At 55.4% G+C, this 22306-nt stretch overlaps 1 protein-coding gene across 3 annotated transcripts in view; it reads right to left on the minus strand.

Moving 5' to 3' along the window:
• Positions 1-3848: 3848 nt before the first annotated feature.
• UBE2G2 (ubiquitin conjugating enzyme E2 G2) overlaps positions 3849-22306 on the minus strand; it is a 28065-nt gene continuing 9607 nt past the window's right edge. For 2 of the 3 annotated variants that reach the window (XM_027857417.1, XM_027857418.1), the window contains exons 2-6: positions 22153-22188; positions 22009-22054; positions 10694-10812; positions 6305-6429; positions 3849-5391 (exon numbers count right to left, since the gene is read on the minus strand). In XM_027857417.1, coding sequence (XP_027713218.1) covers positions 5134-5391; positions 6305-6429; positions 10694-10812; positions 22009-22054; positions 22153-22188 — 584 coding nt within the window. In that variant the 3' untranslated portion in view covers positions 3849-5133. Of the gene's footprint in view, positions 5392-6288; positions 6430-10693; positions 10813-22008; positions 22055-22152; positions 22189-22306 lie in introns of all 3 variants that reach the window. The other variant, XM_027857419.1, reaches the window with a different exon arrangement.

Raw genomic sequence — 22306 nt, forward strand, 5'->3', positions numbered from 1 at the left:
ACTGCACAGAGGCCAGGGACATGAAAGGAAATCATGTGAGTGGGTCTGGAAAGGTGGCTGGGAGCCCCCGGCCAGTGAAGAGCTCTGAAGGGCAGACAGAAGGGATGGGGGTTTGATCCTGGAGGCAACAGTCCCTGGAGCTCATGAAGCCAGGGGTGACATGGGCAGAGCTGAGCCTTAGGAAATCACATGGAGGAGAACTGAAGAGCCTGGGGTCAGAGAGACCAAGGAGCATCAGCCAGGCTGGGCCAGGCACTGTCAGTCCATCTATCATGGAGGCGCCCATGAGGGCCGTTGCCTATCACGGTAATCTCTCTGAATGTGCTGGTTGACTCCTCTCCCACTGCCCTGTGTCGGTCACTCTTTCTGGCCACTCTGACCAGCTGGGTCCAGCAGGCAGGGAGGACATCATGAACTGAGCCGGTGAGTGAGAGAGGACTCTCAGTACCTCGCTCTCTGTCTTTTCGTTCCCTCTGGCTCCAAGAAATGGGCCTGGGGGTGTTTATTGTGTCCTGTGAGTTTGTGGAGGCTGAAAAGGATCAGCTGGGCCAAGTGAAGTGAGGCCTGCTCGGACTGAGAGAAAGAAGAGGCCTGAGTGTGTTTCACGGAAGGGAAGATGACGGCCGCCACCCAAAGCAGATGGAAACAAGCAGTGGGTACTGGCGAAGGCACCTCACCGGGAGTTTTTGCAAGGCCTGGGTTCAAATCCAGACTGTCACTTAAGAGCTTGACCTGGAGTTGGACACAGCTTCTGAGGCTGAGATGGGATTTCTCCCTGCCTCCCGCTAATACAGGAAAAGGGTGAGGCAGGGGCAAGATGAAAAGTGCTGGGCTGAGTCAGCGGGCAGAGCGAGGGTGGCCCGGGAGTGGGGAGATGAGGAAGGCAAAGGGGGGAGTCCGTGAGGAGCAGCGGCTTCAGGGTGGGGAGGCTGGGCGCTCACTGCCGGGCTGAGTAACCCTGTCCGTGATGAGGTCCGGGCAGTCCTCATTGGCACCCACGTGCCACCGCTAGCCCCGAATCTGGGCAGGTGGCTATCTTCCAGCCATCATCTCCTGCTGTGACAGCTCCCATCCCTCCATCTATATGGGACCATTCAGCTTCTTAGACATCGATGCCAGGGAGCAAAATGTCAAAACCAGGGCCCCAGCAAACAGGGAAGCTGTCAGTCTTCCCTACATGGCCCTGTGCCATGATAGCTGCACAGTAGAACCCATAGGAGCCCGGGGCCTGCAGTGTCTTTCCCGGACAAGCTCTAGTCAAAGGAGTATTGGCCCTGAAGTTGGGAGGACCTGAGTTCAAATCTGGCCTCAAACCAAACACTTAACACTTACTAGCTGTGTGACCCTGGGCAAGTCACTTAACCCCAACTGCCTTAAAAAGTAAGTAAATAAAAACCAAAGGAGCACATGGGCAAGTGAGCTGGTCCTCAATGGCCGACAGCCTCTGCCATGGGAGCAGGAGGGGTCAGCGGCTGCTCCAGGTGAGGCTCTCTCATTCCTCCCAACACCCTGGCCTCTCCACCCACTCTGTTCAAAACTGGAGCTTGGCTCCTAGCTTGGCATCGAGGAGGGTCTTCAGAGGCAGGCGGCTGCCCCTGCCAGGACTGGGTCCAGGTGGCCTCTGCCCCTTCAGCCATCACTCTCCTTCTGAGACTCGGATCATTCCACCCAGATGTCCTGGGGCCCCAGGTTCCCCCTCCTCTCATCTCCAGAATGGCAGTGTCTGGTCTCCGTCTTCCTTACAATGGGCGAGTCCAATCCACACGAGGATGGATGTCCCCTGGCATTTCTAGGAAGCACTATTATGATCCCCATCTTACAGATGAGGAAACTGGTTGGGTGGTTCAGTGACTTGTCCAGGGTCACCTAGCTAGGTAAGTGTATGAGGGTGGATTTGAACTCGAGTCTTCTTGACTCCAGGCCTGGCATTCTGTGCACTGTGTTACCTAGGTATCTTAAAAATCATCCATAGTGGGGGGCGGCTAGGTGGTGCAGTGGATAGAGCTCCAGTCTTGGAGTCAGGAGGACCTGAGTTCAAATCCAGCCTCAGACACTTGACACTTAAAAGCTGTGTGACCCTGCACAAGTCACTTAACCCCACTGCCTAGCAAAAAAAAAAACAAAAAAAAACCCAAACCCAAAACAAAAATCATCGGTAGGGGAAGAAATGCACACTCCCAAGTCTAGCACTTAGCCACAGTCTGGCTCCTCCCTCGCACTCTGACCTTACTTCATGCCTCGTCACAGAACATACTACATCCAACCAGACCTGTGTCCTGGTCATACCCTGAGCCCGATGTCCCATCTCCCGTCTCCCTGCACTGGACCCGATCCACCACTGAGGTCCCTGATCCGCACGTCATGATTCTTGCCATCCAGGAATCCCAGAGACCCAAGGGACTATGGCCAAGGAGAAGGTGGTCACCCGAAGTAGAATTCACACCAGAAAGCAGTGAGAAAAGACTGAAAACCTCCACAATTTAACGAAAACGTAGAACCACAAAATGAAAGCCGGGGGGCATCTCCTGCAGAGCGGGAGTCGGGCCAGCCAAGCCACCCTGCCCCCATGCTCTTGACAATAAGCAGGGGGCATTACAAACACCCAGAGGGGCCTTTTTCAAGGACACGCGCAGACACACCCTACCTCCGGTATTCTAGGCCCTAAGAAAAACAAAGCTGGAAGGAAACAGAAATATGTGAATCAAGGCATACGGCCCCACGGACATCTGAAAAGACTGGATTACACACAGCCGGGTCAGATAAACTTGTGAAGGGTGGCTGACGCAGCGCTCAGAGCCCAATTTCTATTAATCTCAGAAAACTCCCTGGGGACCTCACCCAAATGTATGTTCTTTAAGGTAAAAAACTCAGAAGGGAAGAATGATCAAAGAGAGGGAAGGTGCCAAATGGGACGATCCCCAAAGCCACAGGAAAGAAGAATGTCCCCTTCTCAGCCCAGAGCCCCTGGCCCGCCAGACTCCAGGAAATCTGTCCCAAACAGGAAGCATCAACAACCTTCATGCTCCACGATGTGTGGACACGAATGGCCTGCTCCCAGGCCCTGTGAGGAAGCCCCGGCCCCATGGGCTGCCCCAGTGTGGAAGCTTCCACCCTCGAACACCCACCACCATTTTGGGAAGGCATCCGCTCTTCTGCCTTTCCTCCTTTCCCCCAAGATCACCCCAGAAAAGCCACCACGCCTCACCCTTCACACCCAGAGAACCCCGAACCCAAAACACAGCTGATCAAGAACAGGGCTAGACGCCACCCAGATCCACACAAATGAGACGGGCCACCCAACCTAGCTGCCCACCATCGGGCCCAAACTGCTCCTGCCATCTTGACCACAAGAACTGCATTCGAGGCGCCATCTGCTGGTGACCACTAACGCGCTTGGGGCAATGGACAAAGCATGTTCTCTGTGGTCCCCTGATGGGATGAAGGCGAGTGTGCCCTCACAGCAGCTCCAGGAGCCCTTACCAGACCAGCCCCCCCCAACATGTATCTGGGGCACGCGGCCCAGTGGGCACTTCCTCCAAGAGCTCCTGGGAGGTGCTGGGGCAGAGGACAAAGCAGAGGGGTCTCCTAGACGGGCCCAAAGCCAGGCCGGGAGCCTCTCTGATGTTCACCACAAGGAGGGCGAGGTTTCCTCAACAAGTCCTGCGCAGAGGGGCTGAGGCCCATGCCCACAGAACCCCGCAAGTCCTGAGCTGTGCTGAGCTCCATCATCTGGGGAGAGCCGAGGGAGGGACTCCCAAGTCCTCTCACAGACGGCCACCCTCCAGCCACTGACCGGTGTCCCTTTCACGGAGGAGCACGCAAAAACGGAAGACGCTCACACCTCTACACAGGGGGTCAATATATAACTTTATTTTTAACAAAGCAATTAAATCCCATCATAAAATAAGGAAACCGAATGGGGGAGTGGGAGTTGTAAAAATAAATACAAATGAATAAAAATACTTTGATTCTGAAAAAGTTTTTCAATTCCAAAGCCACCTTCGACTTTATCGGCTCCTCCCGACAGGGCCTCTGCACCCCGAGGCTCAGCTGCCCTCACGCCTCCCACACCCTGTGCTGACCACCCAGTGTGGAGGCGCTTGCAAGCACCACTCGTCGGGCACCGTGCTGCCCCTCTCCCCACCCCTACTCGTTCACTTCAACCCTCCAACATTCCTCCAACATTCCCGTCTGGAAAACAGAGAACAGGGTCTCCAATGGGCCAGTTCTGACCCTTCAATGGCATCTGATCCCATAAAACTGGGGGAGGGGTTTCAGTGAAGCTCCCTGGGACATGAAGCTGAAGGGAAGAACAAAAATAAGGTGAATGCAAATCTCTTTCTTGTGTTTAAAAAATAGAAATTCCTACTTCAACGTTGCCTGCTAAAAGCAGACCCAAGCAGCTGCCTCTGCAGGTGATGGAGCTGTTATTGCTTAGATTAGATTCTCTCTCTCAGCTCTGGCTCCAGACTCCAGTGTCCACACAGGACACTGAGGCGGTCAAGATCCCAGGAAGCAACAGGAGCCCCAGGCTGCCGGGGCCTTCCCTCCCCACTACCTTGCCTCGGAGGGAGGCTTCAGAGCGGTTTGGCTCGTCCCAGGTACACGAGGCTTCCGGAAGCCTTCCGAGTCTGCAGGCCCAGGGACTCCGCCAGGATTCGTGGCCAGGAACTCACGGCCGACCGCAGCAGAGATCGGAGTCTGTGAGAAACGTTGCCCAGACACCTCTTGGTCTTAAAGAGGGACTGATGAAGATTTTTCCTAATTAATCCACTCCACACACCCCACAGCACCCCCCCACCCCAGGTGCTGACCCACATGATAGGAAAGGCCACTGCCAAAAACATTCTGGGTTTGACAGCAATGCACACCTGAAAAGATCATTCCACTAGATGATAAGAAAAACATGTATTTGTCAAATTGTAAGGACAGAATGTGATCGCAGCAGGTGTTCCCCACGTGGCACACACGTCAACACACATCAATGGGCCTGGAGTCTGCTTCCGCCACCAGCCCTTCCTTCCAGTTCCTATCTGCCGCTGACAGCCCGGCCTCTCGCCAGCCCCTCGCCATCAGGACGGGGCAGTGCCCGGGTGGCCCAGATGCCCGACCCTTCCATCCGAGGAATGCTCTTTAGCACAGAATCCGCCACCCCTCCAATGGAAGGAGCGTCGAGGGGCCGAGCACGGGGACAAGAGGGGACGCTGCGGGGGAACCGCTGATGATGGGGGTGGGGGGGGGTAGAGAGACAAGGAAGGCCGGGGAGGGAGGGTGCGTCCTAGAGCCCCAGGGACTTCTGAACGATCTGCTTGGCAATGCGATAAAACTGTTCTCGGTCGTCCCGCCACATCTTGGAAGCATCCACGTTAGCGCCACTCTCATCATTTGGCTCTGAAAGAGAAGGACAAAGGCAGGGAAGCTTTCCGGCTGCCTCCCAGAAGGGGGTCCCTCGAGCGGGCACAGAACAGGGGAGGGGGAGCCCCTCCAAATAACGACACAGCCAGGCCCTGTGAGCGCCAGAGGCATTCCAGAAACACAGGACAGGGGCCTTGCTTTCAGCATGATTAAGCGTTCGTTAGGGAACTTCCCCATCTGCAGGCACCTCCACACCAGTGGGGAGGAGGTCTGTTCCCCAGGGACACCTGGTCTCCCTTGGGCTCACGGGCAGCCCTAGGCGGAAGCTTTTTTACTGGACACCCCACCCCAGGGCTCTCTCTCTGGCTGGCATCCCCGGTGCCCAGAACGCCTCCACCTCCCAGAGAACTCGCCGGCTCCCTGCCAGTCTCAGTCACAAGAAGCCTTGCCTGCCCCTGAATTCGAATCACATCGTAAACTGCCAATGGGTCCTGTGTCTATCTCATCAGTAGATGGGCCCATTTGGTGTCTCCCCCATCAGCCTGGGGCTCCTTGAGTTGGCCTGCATCTGCGTTTTTAAGCACTGGCTCTCCAGAGCTTGGGACAGAGCCTGGCACACAGTAGGCACTTTGCCTTGGTGTGAAGCAGCCACCGTGGAGCCTTTGCCCACCCCCCTCCAGATGCCAACGCAGGAGCTTCGGGAAGCCTTGGCAAGAACCCTTGGGAGTCTTTCCTGAGAGTCTCTCCCTGTGTGTGCTGCTATCATGCAGGGCTGCTCCCTCACAGGAGGCCCAGGATCCCACCAGCTCCTCGGGGCTCTGGTGAGCTGGCAGCTGCCCTCCTCCGCAGCCTCGGCGCAGGCCGCTGGGTCCACGCCACCTCCCCTTGCCAGCGCGCCCACATCTCTGGCCCACAGTGGGGGACCCTGCTCACCTGCCAACATGCTCACCACTGACAGGAGGATCTTTTCCACGCTCTGCACCGGACTCCAGCGCTCAGCGCTGCTCTCGTAGCCCATGGGGTCGTCTCCGGGAGCATGCAGGATGGAGATGCAAACCCTTCCGTCAGGGTAAACTGTAAACAGACCCACACACAGGTGACGTGACACACGGCAGGATGAGAGCCGGCGCCCCGGGGCCAGAAACCAGCTGCTGTTTGCACAGCTGTGGCCAACTCTCGGCATGTCCCCAAACTCACGCCCATCCGAAAGGCGGCTGGGGGGGGCTGGCGCAGGCCCAGGGAGCGTGCCTCCCCTCCCCCCAGCCCAGTGTCTCGCCTGAAAGGGTCCCAGTAGGTGACTCATGGAAGGAATCATAGCCAGAAATGCTGCCGTGCCCAGGAGCCCAAGGAGATGAGTTCCTCGGGACCTTCCCTGACCAATGCAGGAGGCCGCCCATCGGGCCCAGCCAGAGCAGCCTCCCCAATGCCCAAGACCTCTCCAGACAGTTAAAAGTCTCTAATGTCTTTACGGCAACAGCTCAAGGGACTCAGCTTCCTCAGTGAAGCCCACTCGGACAGATTTCCTCCCCAAAACCCCCAGGAGCCAAGAATGCCAGACCACAGGCCTGGAGTCCACGCTGCAGGGAGGTCTGGCAAATCTGACAGTCATGCCCACTCATTCTGCCTCCAGCAACCCCGATCCTGAAGTGAGGGGAGGCCTGGAAGTCCTGGATGCGAATCCTGTCTCTGACTCTCACTGGCTGTGTGATGCTCACCAAGTTGCTTCCGGCCTTGGGTCCCAACCTACTCTTCTGTAAAATGGGACTAATGCTACCAGGAACCTCAGAGGAGGCGACTCGGAAGCACTGTATGAACACTAGCTATTAGTATTATCACTGATTAGTATCATTACAGACATCACACACAGAAGTGGGGGCCAAGGAGGCCATTCCTTCCTCCAGGGCTCCCCAGGGCAGCCCTTCGGCACCCCGAAAGCGCTGCTTTCTATAAGTTACAGCTATGAATATTTACTGTATTAGAAACAGAAATGCTTTAAAAATATTTATTAATTCATTTAAAAACAGCAATAAGAAATCCATTACATGTTAACAGAAATCCCGTTTTTATGTGAAATGATGCTGTCTCCCAAAACAAAGATTAGTGAGAAGAGTGCCAACTGCGTTCTCTGTTTTTGCATCTTTTCAAGCATTTAGGGTTAGCGTTAGGATTGTTACTGGGTGAAGCAGAGGAAGAAAATGCGTCCCCCGCATAGAGCTGAAGGTGGAAGAGGGAGGGGTCTTTTAATAAGTAAATGACATCTTAGCCTTCGCATGAATACGGTCCACAGGCTGGGCAGGAAGAAGGAGGGCGCTGTTTATGAAAGGCAGCGTATTCCCATGAGGAAATCCGGGAAGCAAAAGTAAGAAGTCACTCGGGTGACCATCACAGCTGTCATCGCAGCAGCCTGGAGCCGTTCTGACCGCTAAGAAGGCAGCGATGGGCAGCCGCTCAGGACACGGCCAGCTGCTGGCTGGCCCTCTCTGCTCCCACCTACGTAGCTCCTCAGCTACTCATGCTGTGCTCTGTACCAATGCTTCCACCCTTCCCGGGGGGCCTGGGGGAAGCGGCCACCCCATCCCATCCTAGGGCTGGCGACTGAAGGAGCGCCGACCCAGATTTCTGAGAAGCAGGTTTCCAAGAGTTCAAAGAGAAGACCTGCAGGGCTCTGCGCTCTCTGATTCTCCAACGGCAGCTCTGGAGAGAATGGAGAAACTGCTGCTGAGAAACAGGTCTGGGGGCCAGGGACCCCGATGGAGACGCGCAGGCAAGTCACCCACAGCTCAGCCTTAGGAAAGGGCTCCATAGTGGAAGACGGTGGAAGGAAGGATGAGGAAGGGGCCGCCACGGCATGAGGAGAGCTGAGGACAGGCGCTGGGGGCTCAGTGGGCCCCACCCCAGGCACAGCAGCCCTCCTTTGAGGGCTGGAGGAGCACAGGCGCAAACGTCTCCAGTCCTGCTGAGCAGACCAGGCACCAGACGAGGGGACGACGGGCCTGCCTTCAGGCCATCGTCTGCCTCCCCGTACCTCCCCGATGAAGCTAGTTATGAAGTGAGACAGATCCAGAGAGGGCTCCCTGACGCTCAGCACCGTCTCGGAAGGTCTCCAAAGCCGCAACGAGCCAGACCCCACCCGACGGTGAGGCCGACGCTGGCAGAGGGAGTGAGGACACAGAAAGATCCTGTCGAGAAGGCCGGGCTGAGGCTGCTGAGACAGATGCGCTCGAAAGAGGCCGAAGGAATGGGGAAGGGCAAGAGTGCACGTTCAGATCGTTCTTGTCTGTGCCAGGTGGGCAAGCATGGTGATTAGTCCTATTTTACAGATGAGGAAACAGGGGCAAACAGTGATTAAGTGACCTAGTAATTGTCCAAGGATGGATTGGAACTCAGGTCTTCCTGATTCCAGACCCAGTGGTCTGTATGAAAGCTAGATCTCTGGGTCTGAGTGGGCCACAAGCTCAGCAGTATGCTGTGGCAGCCAAGAAATCTAAGATCTGGAGCAGCCGGAAAAGAACCACAACGGACAGGACCGGGCCATGCTCAGCGCAGGCCTCCGAGGGGATTCAGGGGCCTCAAGTGCACAAGGGAGGCATCCGCCGAAGGAAGCGAGACATTTGGCCCGAAGATAAGACCTGAGAGGACTCACACGCATGTGCACACGCACGCACACACATGCATAAGCATATACACACACATGCACGCACACGATGGCAGGACTGTCACACAGATTCTCTGTGCCCCCATGAACAAGGACCGGGGAACTGAGAGGCGGAGTCAGGGGGCGCCCACAGCCACCTGTGTGTAAGGATTCCGTGGCCTCTGAGCTCCCCCCCAGAGGGATCTAGGACTCCTGATTCCTGACACTGTGTGCACATGACCGTGTATCTCTGTGCTTAGGCGGGTGCTATGTGCACCTGTGGATTTCAAGGCTGGTGAGCTGCTGGCCCCATCAATGGCAGGTTCCCTTGGGGTCAACACCTCTCCTTGAGAACATGGCGGCCATGATCCTGCAGGAAGTGCTGGCCTCAGCGTTGGGGAAACAGGAGAGGAAGCCTATGCCCCACCCCCTCGGGGCCCAGACGGCCTTCCCGCCATAACTAAGACGGAGTGACTGAGCTGGCCCCGACTGCAGCCGGACACCTGGTCACTGCCCACTGTGACCTGGGGAGAAGGACACCACGAAAGGGGTGAGCCAAACTGCAAACCGTCCCCCTCTGCTGTGCTAGCTTCTGGCCTTTCACTGGTCTGAGGAAAGACCTCCCACGCCCTCAGACGGCTCGTCAGGGCTTTCAGCAGACACCTTCCCCTTGGAGAACGTACGCCAGTGTGCACTGGAGCTTCACGACACCAGGATGATTACTATAAAAGACCGCATTCTACACAAAAACTGGGACACTCATGCACTGTCGGTGGAGTTGTGAACTGATCCAACCCAACCATTCTGGGGAGCAATTTGGAACAAAGCCCCAAAAAGTCTAAAATGATGCACACCCTTTGGCCAGCAACACCACTACTAGGTCCACGTTCCAAAGAGAGCAAAGGAAAAGGACTTATGTGTATAACAATACTGACAACAGCAGCTCACACTACGGTGGCAAAGAACTGGAAATGGAGGGATGGCATCCCCTGGGGAGTTGCTGAACAAGGTGTGGTACAGGATTGGGATGGAGTACTACTGTTCCATAAGAAATGACAAGCAGGCGGATTTCAGAAAGGCTTACATGAACTGATGCAAAGTGAAATGCGCAGAACCAGGAGAACACTGTACACAGCAACATTGTTACAATGACCAACTTTGATAGACTTGGCTCTTTTCAGCAACGCAAGGATCTAAGACAATTCCAAAAGACTCGTGATGGAAAATGCTGTCCACATTCAGAGAAGGAACTGTGGAGTCTGAATGCAGACTTTGCTAAACTTTATGTTTCTTGCTTTCTAATTTTTTTTGCAACATGGAAATAGGTTTTGCATGATTTCACATGCAGAATCGATATACTGTTTGCCTTCTCAGTAGGAGAGGGGCTGGAGGGAGACTGAGCATCTGGAACTCAAAATTGGAAAACGAAGCTGAAAATAAATAATGAGGGCTTTTTTTAAAAGGGGGGGCACTGTTCCACATATATTTTCTGTTTAGTAAGCCCAGGCATCACCTCCGTTTCCACAAAGAGTAAGCAGTGATTCTAGAACAGCAGAAATTCAAACTTTCTCTGTGGTGCAAGGCTCTGGCCACTCTCAAGGACCCCCGTGTCCAGGACCCCACGACCACACTTGTTACAGGCAGCTCTTCCTAGCCCCCAGAACTCTTGGCCCCATCCCCCACATAAACAGCAAATTCACTTACTGTTCGGGTGGAACATCTCACAGGTGAACCTCATCTTCGGGGGGCTGAGCGGATAGTCCAGGGGAAAGCTCAGAATTGCAGGAAAAACACCAAACTCGAAACAGGTGTCTTCTGGGCCCCTGCAGAAAAGGGATCCAGCTGAGTGGGTGCCCGGGCTCAGGCGGGGTGACCTAGAAGGGCGAGCTCTCCTAAGCAGCGCTCTGCTCCCTCCCTCCACCCCCGACCCTGACAAGCTCCCAAGTAAATGCGAATTTTGGAAACAGCCACAAGAGTCTTATGCCAAGGAGGCCAAGGAAGAGTCCAGTGGGGCTCCTGAGAGCTCTGCTGGGGCAGAGGCAGGGAAAGAAGGCTCCTGCTCCCTTGGCCCCCCACCCACCAAACCTCCCCAATCTCTGCTCCAGTCCCACAGCCATCCCGGGCAGCATCCCAGTCTGGGGCGTGTCACCACCTCGTCAACTCCCGCGGCCACCCCCCTCACTTTGAGAGCCTCCAGGCCAGACACGGAGCCAAGCCCCCCCATCCACTCAGCTGCCGAGCTCCCCTCCAAAGCACAAGCATGTCCAGGGGCTCCTCAAGCCCAAGGTTGGCACAGTTCCAGCCTGCCCTCAGACCTCTCGCCTCGGCCTCTTAGTCAATCAACACGTGCTTCAGCTCAGTGCTGCCTCCTCCAGGAAGCCATCCCTAATCCCCTTAGCCCGCAGCGCTGGCTTGGTGTGCTTAGCAGTCTGAGCATAATCCCCTCAACCCCAGTAGCATGCCAATTACTTGAGGGCAGGGACTTTCCACTGTACTTTTCTATCCTTGCACACAGAAGGTACCTAATAAATACTTAGTAAGGCACTGAGCCAAGCCCTTGAGATTCAAATACGACCAAGCCAGAGAGTCCTCACCCTCAACCAGGGGAAGCCTGGGAATGAGGGAAGCATCCCCCGGCGTGGGACGGCGATGTCCCAGGCAACCTTGGGCGAATTCCAAAGCCCCCCACCATCCTGGCAAATGTTGACCCAGGCCAGCACAAGAGGCCAGGTACATATGGGCAAGCCAGAACTCGTAAGCTGGACTCCATCATCGGAGCCCAAAAAACGTGGGTAATTAAAAAGAACGGCCTGGCGCAGCTAGGTGGCGCAGTGGATAGAGCACCAGCCCTGAAGTCAGGAGGGCCCGAGTTCAAATTCAGCCTCAGACCAAACACTTGACACTTACTAGCTGCGTGACCTTGGGTAAGTCACTTAACCCCAACTGCCTTAAAAAAAAGTGGCCTGTCTACAGCTCCATTTACCCACTCTGAACTTCTTCAGGCAAAGATCAAAACTGGCCCATAAGCCCCCTCTCCTGTGAACGTCTGGAGGACCAACCAACAAGAGGAAAGTGAGGATTGCCCTGATGAAGGAAGGAGAGGTGGCTGCCCAGGGCACCCAGGAACTTCCAGGGGACAAAGGCTCCTGCCTGGGCCTCCAAACCACAACAGGATATCCTCCTGACTCACAGCCGGCCTCCCTCCAGGACCTCTGCTCACAAAGAACTCAACCCCAATGGGATCCCCCTTTGGGACACCTCTGAATGTCAGCAAGCCTGCCCCACCACCCTTCCCCCACTTCCCCAGTGGAGCCAATCCTCCTCCACTGCTCCTGGCCACCAGCCTCGTCAGACTCCTCCCAAAGCTCCAGCCCCAGCCACTCAGGGCCCAGAGGAGGGTGGCCCATTCTCGGTGCCCCACTCCAGTTTCCACACTCTAATCCTCTAGCCTTGTAGGCATCACCTGGCGACCTCTGTGGACATTCTCCCCACTAGCTCACACCCCATCATAGGTCCTGCCACAGTCCACAAAACCTCTCAAACTCACGTTAAGGAGCATCTCAGAAACCTGGAATCTCCATTTCTTGGCCTCCAGCCAGGGATACACAGCCCCAGACCCAACAGTGCCCAGGAATTACAGCCCTAACAAGTCTGTAGCTCCAAAGGATCCCAGTTTCAGAAGCAGCCCACACCCATGACATGCCAGACGAGTGGTCACTGGGCCTCTGCCAAATGACCTCCCGACGAGGCCCAGGCTCTCACTGCCAGGAAACCTAAACCTGCCACGTCAAACTGAGGGTGCCAGACCTGGCCACAGGGACCCTGTGGAACCCACCGAGTATCTTCCCTGACAGTCCTTCCAATAGGTCAGGTGCCCCACAGGGGTCCCTCGTCTCCATCCACCTTCTGCATGTGACTGCCCCAGACGCCTGGGACAGGGCAAGAGCCATGACTCTTAGGCCTCAAAGAGAGCCAAGAAAGAGGAAAAGGCCCCAAGGGCCAAAAAATAGCAGCAGCAGCGCATCCTAGGCCAAGATCCAGGCGCTCTTTGTGAAGAGAGGTTGCTTTTGCCTTTCTTTGTCTTCTCAGCATTTAGCACTGTGTCCAGCGCACAGTAAGGACCTGACCAAGACTAAGGGCGCCTTCGACGGAGGGAGGGGAGGGTGTGGCTAAACTAATGTGACAGAATACACCGGGCTCTCAGAGAAGGCAGGGGGTGGCTACAGAGGAACCAGGGAAGAGCTGAAGCTGAGGAGGACAGAATCGGGAGCAGCCACGTTCACTGACAGAGGTGACGGAGCCGAGGGCAGAAAGAGCTCCAGAATTCTGAACACAGGCAACGGGAGGAATCTGCTTTGCCTGACGGTGCATTTGTTACTAGGGAAGGAAAGGGGGGATGGCAGATACAGAGGGGAGGCCTGAACCCAGCTAGTGGCGGTACAAGTAAGAGGAGGAGATGGGAGAGATGCGGCTGCTGGATGACTACGTGGGGTGCAGAGTCCAGAATAAAGCCAAGGATGGAGGGGGGCAGGGTAATGATCTGGGGCCTGTTGCATTTGAGATGTCTGCAGGATGGAAGACGTCCGAGAGGGAGCATCACCATGAAAGAGAAGAGGGCCCGGGCCAGAGTCTGGGGCATGACCAGCGTGAGCCAGCAAAGGCAGCTGAGAACAGACGGGCAGAACCTGGGAATTCCAGAGGGATGGCACCCGTCCATCCCCGGCTGTCCTCCCGTCTCTCCTCCGTCCGTCAATCATCTCCAGCGGATCCTTGTTTCCACACGGTTGTTTGTGCCTTGGCTGCCATACCAGATTGGGCGCTGGTTCTATTTGTTTGACCTTTCTTTGCCCAGTGCCTGGCACACAGCAGGTGCTTAACTGATGTCTGTTGACCGACTGCCCCACTGACCATCAAGTCTGGACATTAAGAAGTCTCTGGCAGCTTTGGAGAGGACAATTTCAGTTGGGCTATGAAGGGGTCAGAGGCCTTGGAGACAGTGGGGGGCAGCTGGAGGGGCCAGCAGGCACCAGGAAAGGATTCTTAGGGGCTTGTCTACAGGCAGCAAGGAGATAAGTATAAGCTCTGTTTGACGCGTGTGAGTAGGAGCAGAAGGGGCCAAGGGTCCCCCTGGGAGTGTCAGGCTCAGAGCGGTAAGTTCAGAAAAGGGAATGTGAGTGCGGGAAGGAGGGGCGGCTTCTGGGTGGGACAGAGCCCAGCCCCCATGGGTCCCCCTGAGATGCTCCGCACCACTGCCCTGAAGCCAGAGGATGCCGTCTGAGATGCCCCAGCCAGGTCTGGAGGCTCCCATCCCGCTGAGGCCTTCTCAGTGTCCGAGCATCTTCTGCGTTTGCCAGCCCAGGCTCTCCCCTGAAACCAGCCAGTTTAAGGAACAGCCTCCCCTAGCAATAAGTCCAAGGAAAGGGCCCCCCCCCCACAAAGCTGAGTCCATTCACTGGCCAATGGCCAACAACAATGAGAGGCACGGATGGTGTCTGAATGGGCCGAAAGGAACAACAAAGAAGCCTTCAGAGAGCAGGCCAGCTGGCCTGGAAGAGCCCTAACCCACAGGAACCCCAAGGGAACAACGCACAGAAACTTCAGGACTCTGACCGACAGGGAGCAGGCCCGAGCAGCCTGGGCAGGAAGGCGGGGGCGAGGGCAGTGTCTATCGCATCCCCCCACCCCTTCACTGGTCACAAAGGAGGGCTCGACATGGGGCCCGGGGAGGGGGGGAGTCAGCGAGAGGAGCCAAAGTCATGAAGGGCAAAAAAGCGGCACACGGATGACTGGTGAACCCTTGACGCTCGGGCCATTGTCTGGGACGGGGGAGGAGTCACAGCTCGCGACCAGCAGCCACCACTGTGGGCCAGGACACGGCCAGGATGCCCCCGGGAGCCGCCAGCTCGGGTCACTGATCCCATTCCTCTGGAGTCCTCTTGGTGACATCTGGGCAGTGTGGGCCCGGAGCACAAGACCTGGAGCCAGGAAGACCCGAGTTCAAATCTAGCCTCCGACACTGACCATCTGCCTTGATACCCTCAACTGGAAATGCAAATAATGAGCCCCACTTCCCGGTGCTGGTGGGGGGATCCACCACGTACTCCTGCCCTGCCCACTGACTTCTTCAGTGATCTCTTAGGTGGTCCTGAGGCACCAGCCTGGAAGTGACAGACATAAGATGCAGTCCCAGCCCCGGGGGCCACGAAGCCTCCTGGGGCCGGGAAGCCTCGGGCCCCTAGACTGGCAGCCACCCGCCCGCCGTGTTTCTAACGGTGTCTGGGCGGTGTTTTTGGAGGGGCTCCCAGAGGGCGCCGGGGCCCCGCAGAATTCGCCTGATGCTTTTATAACAGGCCTTTGTGTTTCCAAACAGGAGTTTCTTTTTCCTCAAACACCAAGTAGATCCGCCACAACTCCAGAAAATGATCAAACACCGCCTGAACTGTTCTAACACACGGTTTATTATACCCTGCCCACAGAAAAATGTTGACAGGTTACTGCTTTGGGGGCCTCCTGTTTCTTCTTCAGCTGCCAAAATGCTCTGGTGCCCAAAGGAGGCTCCCAGGTAAGCCCCACGTATGCAGCAGCATGCCCGCAGGTGCGCTGGCAAGAGTGCACACCAGCTCCAACACCCAGGGCAGGCATCTCTCCCTAAAGGAGAACTCATCCCAGAGTCTTCAAACTGAGGAATAAAAGTAAGGCAGTCCTGAAGAACCCCTCCAAGGAAGACCCCGCACATCATCCCAATGGGGGACACAGACAGCCAGTCGTCAGCCCCCCAGGCCGGCTTACAAAGTTCCCTGCCATCCCAGACTCCCCAGGCCCAAGATGCCCTCTTCCAGCTCCCTGGATGCTGGCCACAATGGTTCAGAGACGACAGACGCTCAGGCCGTGCCGGGGCCTCACACACACAAGCACTTCCTAAGTATGCACTGATTCATGACCGACTGACTGACCTCCCAGATGCTCCCCCGACCAACGACGTGGCGGCCCCTGTCCAGACTCTCCACCTGTCCAGGCTCACCTGTGCGGCAGGTCACAGTGGCCCGAAAACAAATCCTCCGAGGACTCTGCCTGGACCTTCCCCCCTCCTGAGAAGGCTGAGGGTCCGCAGACCAGAACAGTCCCTCCCTCACAGAGGGGGACAGGGTCGTGACTGTGAGATGGAAGGACCCTTAGAGCTCCCCCCATTTTACAAATGAGGATCTCAGGCCCCCAGGGGGTACAGGACTGAAGACAGAGCCAGACCAAGGCCCCAGAGCTCTTTCCCCAACAGAAAGGGCCTGCACCCCAAGAAAACACCACAAAATACATCCAAGGTAATGTGCAGGGAGAGCCACCGCGGCTTAGCAAAGGCCTCACTCACGCCGAGCCCTGACGCTGAGGATTCTGAGAAGGAGAAGGAAGGGTTTCCAGGGATGGGGCAGTCTGTACAAGGACACGGTGACAGAGAGGAGATGTCACATGCAAGCTGGCCACTGTGTCCGGAAGAAGGAAGACACAGGAGTCCGAATAACGATGATGGTGGCGAGGGAGGACGAGGACGCTGACAGGAAGACCACAGAGGGTGCATTCAGGGGGGACCTGAAGATCACTGCCGTGCCTATTCAGCGGTCTCAGTCACAAGACGAGACACAGGTGTCGGGGAGGAGAGAGGGGTCCACAGCGCACTTCTGTCACTGTTTTTCTCAGCCACGTTTGTCAAACCTGGACAGAAGACCTCATGTCCTAGCAGCAGAGAGCTCTGATGTCGTCAAGAGTCCAACTGCCACGAAACAGACTGCCTGCCTCGGCCCCTGACCCTCAGCCCAAAGGGCACAGACCGGCCCGTCTCCACCTGAAACGGCTCCGTATTTTAACCAAAGCTTCTTTAAAATGCCAGGGAGTTTCAGGAGAGGGAACTGGATGCTTAGTGGGTCCACTGGCAACCCGTCTTCTGAGGGTGGGGGCCTAACACATCATTGGGTCTCCCTAATGCTCATTTCGCTTTCTGTTCCCCAGCCTTCCCAGGCCAGCCCCCAGAGACCAGCTGGGGCCACAAACCAAGGCAGAGGTCAGAGCATCGGGGAAAGGGTCTCTATGACCTGGGCTAGCAGATGCGAAGGATTCTGAAAAGGTGATGTAGAAAGCAGCAATCTTGGCATCCTACAGAATGCACAAGGGAACTTTATTACTTAAAAGATTTAACCCTCATGTAAAACAGAAAAAAATTCCTCCAAAGTATTAAGAATCAATGTCTGCCTCATCTGACCCTAGTCTGGGTTTCGCCGTCCTGTGTGTCTCTACAGTGACTGGTCCCCAAAGGGCTCTAAGCTTTGCAGGTATGACCCAAGCCCGCAGGCAAGGCACCCCCTAGCCTGCCTCAGATGCTGGGTGCTCTCCAAAGATCTTCTGATGGGACTGAAGCAGATGCGCCTGCTGCCGGCGCCCTCTCCAAGGAGCATATGAAGGATGGAGGGATGACCATGGAGCAGTGGGGCTGGTGTTCCCCCATCCCCCAGGATCTCTTCCCTTCCCCTCTTCTCTGGAACTTTATCCACAAAAGGGCTTGGACTTATCTTGCTAGGCTGGCTCTGATCAAGACTTCTTTCTTTTTTTATAGGCAACTGGGGTTAAGTGACTTGCCTAGGGTCACACAGCTACTAAGTGTCAAGTGTTTGGTCTGAGGATGGATTTCAACTCAGGTCCTCCTGACTTCAGGGCTGGTGCTCTATCCACTGTGCCACCTAGCTGCCCCCGATCAAGACTTCTAAAGGCTCATCTTCTCCTTTGCTGCTGCTCATTCTGTTAGACAGCAATGCTTAGAATCTTCCATCATCCCCCAGAAACACCTGGCGAAGAAGCCAATCTTGGCGAGGCGGCCACCCCCCAATAGATGGATCAATCCTGCCCATCCGACCCTCCTGTCCACTGCCACGGCCGCTCCCCTCGTCCAGGTCCTAAGAGCAGGCTCCAGATCGTCCCTCCTGTGTCCAGTCTGCCCCTCAGAACACCAACGTATTCCACCATTGACAAACAACCTTCAAAGGTTCCAGTCCCTTTGGGAGCTGGTCCAATTCTCCTGGCTGACACCGCGGCATTACCGCCATTGAGCTTTTCCCCAGTAATTTAGTGTTCTGTGAGCTTCTGTCTTAGATCTTCAGCTGAGCTGTAAGGTCCCCAAACAGGAGTTCAGTCATTATCCGTTAAACAGGGGAAAACCCCGACTAAGAACGATCTAAAAAGGGGCCTTGCCCCTGAGCCCCCAGCATAATCAGGCTGCTCTGCTGCTGGCCGTGATATAATCCAGACACTCCCTGACATTTGCTCTGTGTTAGGAAAAGTACTACAGAAAATCCTGAACTCCTCAGAGCACGAGAGAGCAAGGAAGGGCAGGCAGCAAGGAGAGGACAGACGAGAAGACAAGGGGGGACAAGAAGCAGCCAGGTGTCTGTCTGCCAAACAAAACCAAGGCAAGGACGGTTAATGCCATAATAGTTGTTTTAAGTGCATTTGCAAATGGCTCCTCATTGGTGAAAGCCCTGGAACTGGACCAAAACCCACAAACTCAGCGGGTCCTGAAAAAGGGGAATTCCACACTGACAAAGTCGTCTTCAAACAGAGTGCTCTGCCCAAAAGAGGGCAAATCACTTTTCAAGGCAAGTGAGTGAAAACTCAGTTCAACACGGCACCATTTACCTAAAATCTGCACTCCTGGCCCTTCCAGAGCTCTGATGGGACGGCTCTTGGAGGATACCTCGGAGGTCTGACTCCTTCCTTCCTCAAGTGGCTCCAGCTTGAGAGGCAGCCGTGCCAATGGGGAGTTGACCCTGGGAGCGCCGAGGTGCCAAAGCAGGGTGGGCGAGCGAGCCTGGCACAGCCCTACATCTGTCCTGCCCTCCGCCACGACTGAGCAGCAAGGCTGTGGGCACCCCAATGTCCAGGGGTAACATTCAGAAAAACCAAGAGGAAACAAAACTCAAACTGTCCACGCTTGCAAGGCAATTACGCTTCAAGCATAAATAGAAAAAGGAAAGCTTCCACACGCGGAACTAAGGTTTAACACCCTCGGGCATCCTGAGAACTCAGGGAAGGTGGTCATCTTTGTCAAAGGCATGCACCGACCAAAACAGCCAGTTACACACAGTTTTACCAGCTCTTCCACCCATGACGCCTGCACGCATTAACTAATAAGCACTTATTAAGTGCCGACCTAGCTGGATTTTAAAGACAAAGGCCAAAACATCCCTGCCCTATGGAGTTTTTCTAATGAGGGTCCAAAGAACGAAGGTCCAGGGTCTTGGGGAGGGTAAGAAGGGTGTCAAAACACAAGAGGACAGGAATAAAAACTTGTTCTTGAAAATCATCATGTAACTCTAAGCCATGTTGCCGATGACTGGGCCTTCTGAAAAGAAAAAGCAGACACAAGGAATCTGAGGGGGATGGCGCATCACCCCGAGAGAAAACAGGAAGAAGCCCCATGCAGACGGCATCCCTCGGCTGGGACCCGAAGCAGTTGGGACAGCCAAGAATCCGGTGAGGAGGAAAGAGCCACTGCAAAGGCCCGGAGAGAGGAGCACCGGGCGCAGCGCCATCCACCTGCAGGCATCTGAAGGCAGGTAGAAGACAACTCCTTTTCACTTTCTGTGCTTCTCTGGGCCTGTTTCTTCTTTCTCAACATGACTAATGCAGAAATATGTTATAGCCAACCACTCACTGTCCTAGGGTGGGGGGAGGGGAGGGAAAAAATTTGGAATTCAAAAAAAATTTTAAATCGTTAAAAACTGTCTTTACGTGAAACTGGGAAACATAAAATGATTTAATCAGAAGAAAAAAGAAAACCAGTGTGGCGGCAGACGGACTAGAGTGGAAAGAGAAGAAGTCATGTTAAAAGCCAAAGAACTCTGCTCAGGGTGGTGACCAGCCCAGCTTCCGCAGGGCCTGGGAGGCCACATGGACCAGCTCTCGGCAAAGGGCAGGGAGATATAGCGATTCTTGGACACAGTCACCCCGGTGATCTATTCTGCTTATTACTGCAAAGGGCAGTTTTCCCTTCTTTATCTCCTTTGTAAAATTGGGGGCAGGGGGATGGGGAGATAGCAACAGTGACGCCCCCAAGGCACAACTGATACATTTTTTAATGCACAGATTAGGGTAGCACCGAGTGACCATGATGGCAGTTTGGAAAGTTGTATGGGGATTCTGTCATACATGGTATGAAATGGTGACTAACAGCTCCATGTACAATCTCCTCTCTGTCGTGTATGCGTGTGTGTGTGTGTGTGTGTGTGAGTGTCTGTGTGTGTGAGTCTCTGTGTGTGTGTGCATGTGTGGTTAAGTTCTGAACAAAAGAACTAGCTGAGAGTGGATGAGGACCTGAGTGGCGGCCAGCCCACACTGAAGAGGACGTCCTAGATAGAAACAAGATCTGACTGACTGGGCGGGGCTGAGGGTGGGGACCCCGGTCACTGGCAGGGGGGTTCTGTTCGGGACCTGGTGGGTGGGACGTGTCTCTGAGACACTGAGTGGGAGACATTCCAAGGCCCGTATAGGCTGGATCTGCAGCTCTGGAGACGATGACTGAGCCGTGGAGCAGTTGGTGTCATGCCTGAGAAGAGGGACAGGGACGTGGGCCTGGGACAGGGGAGAGGGAGGGAGGGAGGAAGAAAGAAAAGGAAAGGAGGAGATACATACACAGACACACACTCACTCTCAGGGCTTCACAAATCAGTTAAATAGCTATGGATAATGATGTTCCCTAAAAAAACTCAGACTCCACAGAACCCCAGTCTCCAACGTCAGATTAGGATCCAACCAGAGGGGCCCGATGGCTATGGGGCAGTTCCAATTTTGGTGGTGGTAGTGGTCAGTTGTGTCCGACTCTTTGTGACCCCGCGGACCACAGCACGCCAGGCCTGTCTGTCCTCCGCTCTCTTCCGGAGTCTGTCCAAGCTCAGCTCCATTGCTCCCATGATGCCGTCTAGCCAGCACATCCTCTGCCGTCCCCTTTTCTTTTTGCCATCAATCCTTCCCAGCATCTTTTCCAATGAATCTTGTTTTCACATTGTGTGGCCAACTTCAGTTTCAGTATCTGACCTTCCGGTGAACAGGCGGAATTCACGTCTTTCTCTAAGTATCGACCGATCTGACCTCCTTGCCGTCCAAGGGGCTCTCTAAAGCCTTCTCCAGCCCCGCCATCCCACAGCATCAATTCTGGGTGCGCAGCTCTCCTTACAGCCCGCCTCTCACAGCCAAAGGTTGCTACTGGAAAACTCACGGCTGTGACCATACAGACCTTTGCCAGCGGGGCGATGTGTCAGAAGCTGGGCCAGAGCAGGATTAAGGAATGGGGGAGGGTGGGAACCCAAAGCCCGCTCCAGGACAGCAGCGCCTCCCTAAGCCCCTCTTTGACCTGACTCCCCGACTCTCTCCTCCTTTCCCTTCTCCTCGCCACGGCCAATCCCTCTTCTGCCAGCCTCCCATCTCTTCTGACTTGCCGCCCTCAGCCACACCCTCTCTTTCATGGAGAAGGTCCCTTCATAGTGCCCGAACCTGGCCCCATCTCTCCCATCCTGTCCTCTGCCTCGATGCCCCCCACCCCCACCTGGAGGCCATTCCTTCCGGGTTGAATCAGCTCCCCCAAACTTCACTGTTGCACCTGCTGCTCCAAAGGCCAGGCCTGGTGATGGAGGCATGCTCTGGAAGGGTGACCGAGCCTCTGAGGAAGGGGCCCTCACCACTCTTCATCTCCTCCCACCCAAAGGAAAGACGCCCAGCTCCCCCAGCTCCCCCTGACACCTGGGGCCTGTCCACCCTCTGGGCCACAAGAGTCAGGAGATGGCGAGCCGGAAGGAAACAGGGGGGCAAGGATGAAGAAGGGGAACTTGGCAGGTGGCCCAGCCCAGCAGCCCTCAGATCCTCGGCACCAACAGCGGCACAGTGGCCATTCTGAAAGCTCCGAAGTCTCTCCGAGGGCGCGGCAGCGACAAGGCTCTATAGTCGGCTGCTAAAAAAGATGTGAAAATGGAAACGGTCTGACTCACATGATCAAGGCTTCCCACTCAAAAAAGTTCTCTTCATTCATTGGGCCTGAAAGAAAAGGAGGGACGGACATGTTAGTACTTGGGCCTTGAAGTACGGCAGCGGAGCAGTGGGGACTGGACGGCTGGAGAAGCTGGGGGCCTTACCTGCCACGATGCCCTCCGGCGGATTCAGCGTCAGCTCTACAAAATCAAGAATTAAAATGCAGTCACTACTAAGCGAAGAGCAGCCCCAAGGTGACTTCTAGGGAGCGTCCCAGCATCCGCCTCCATCGGAAGGGACACCAGCAGCCACGTCCTA

This window comes from Vombatus ursinus, unplaced genomic scaffold (genome assembly GCF_900497805.2).
Source record: "Vombatus ursinus unplaced genomic scaffold, bare-nosed wombat genome assembly UNPS02012147.1, whole genome shotgun sequence".
NCBI lineage: Eukaryota > Metazoa > Chordata > Mammalia > Diprotodontia > Vombatidae > Vombatus > Vombatus ursinus.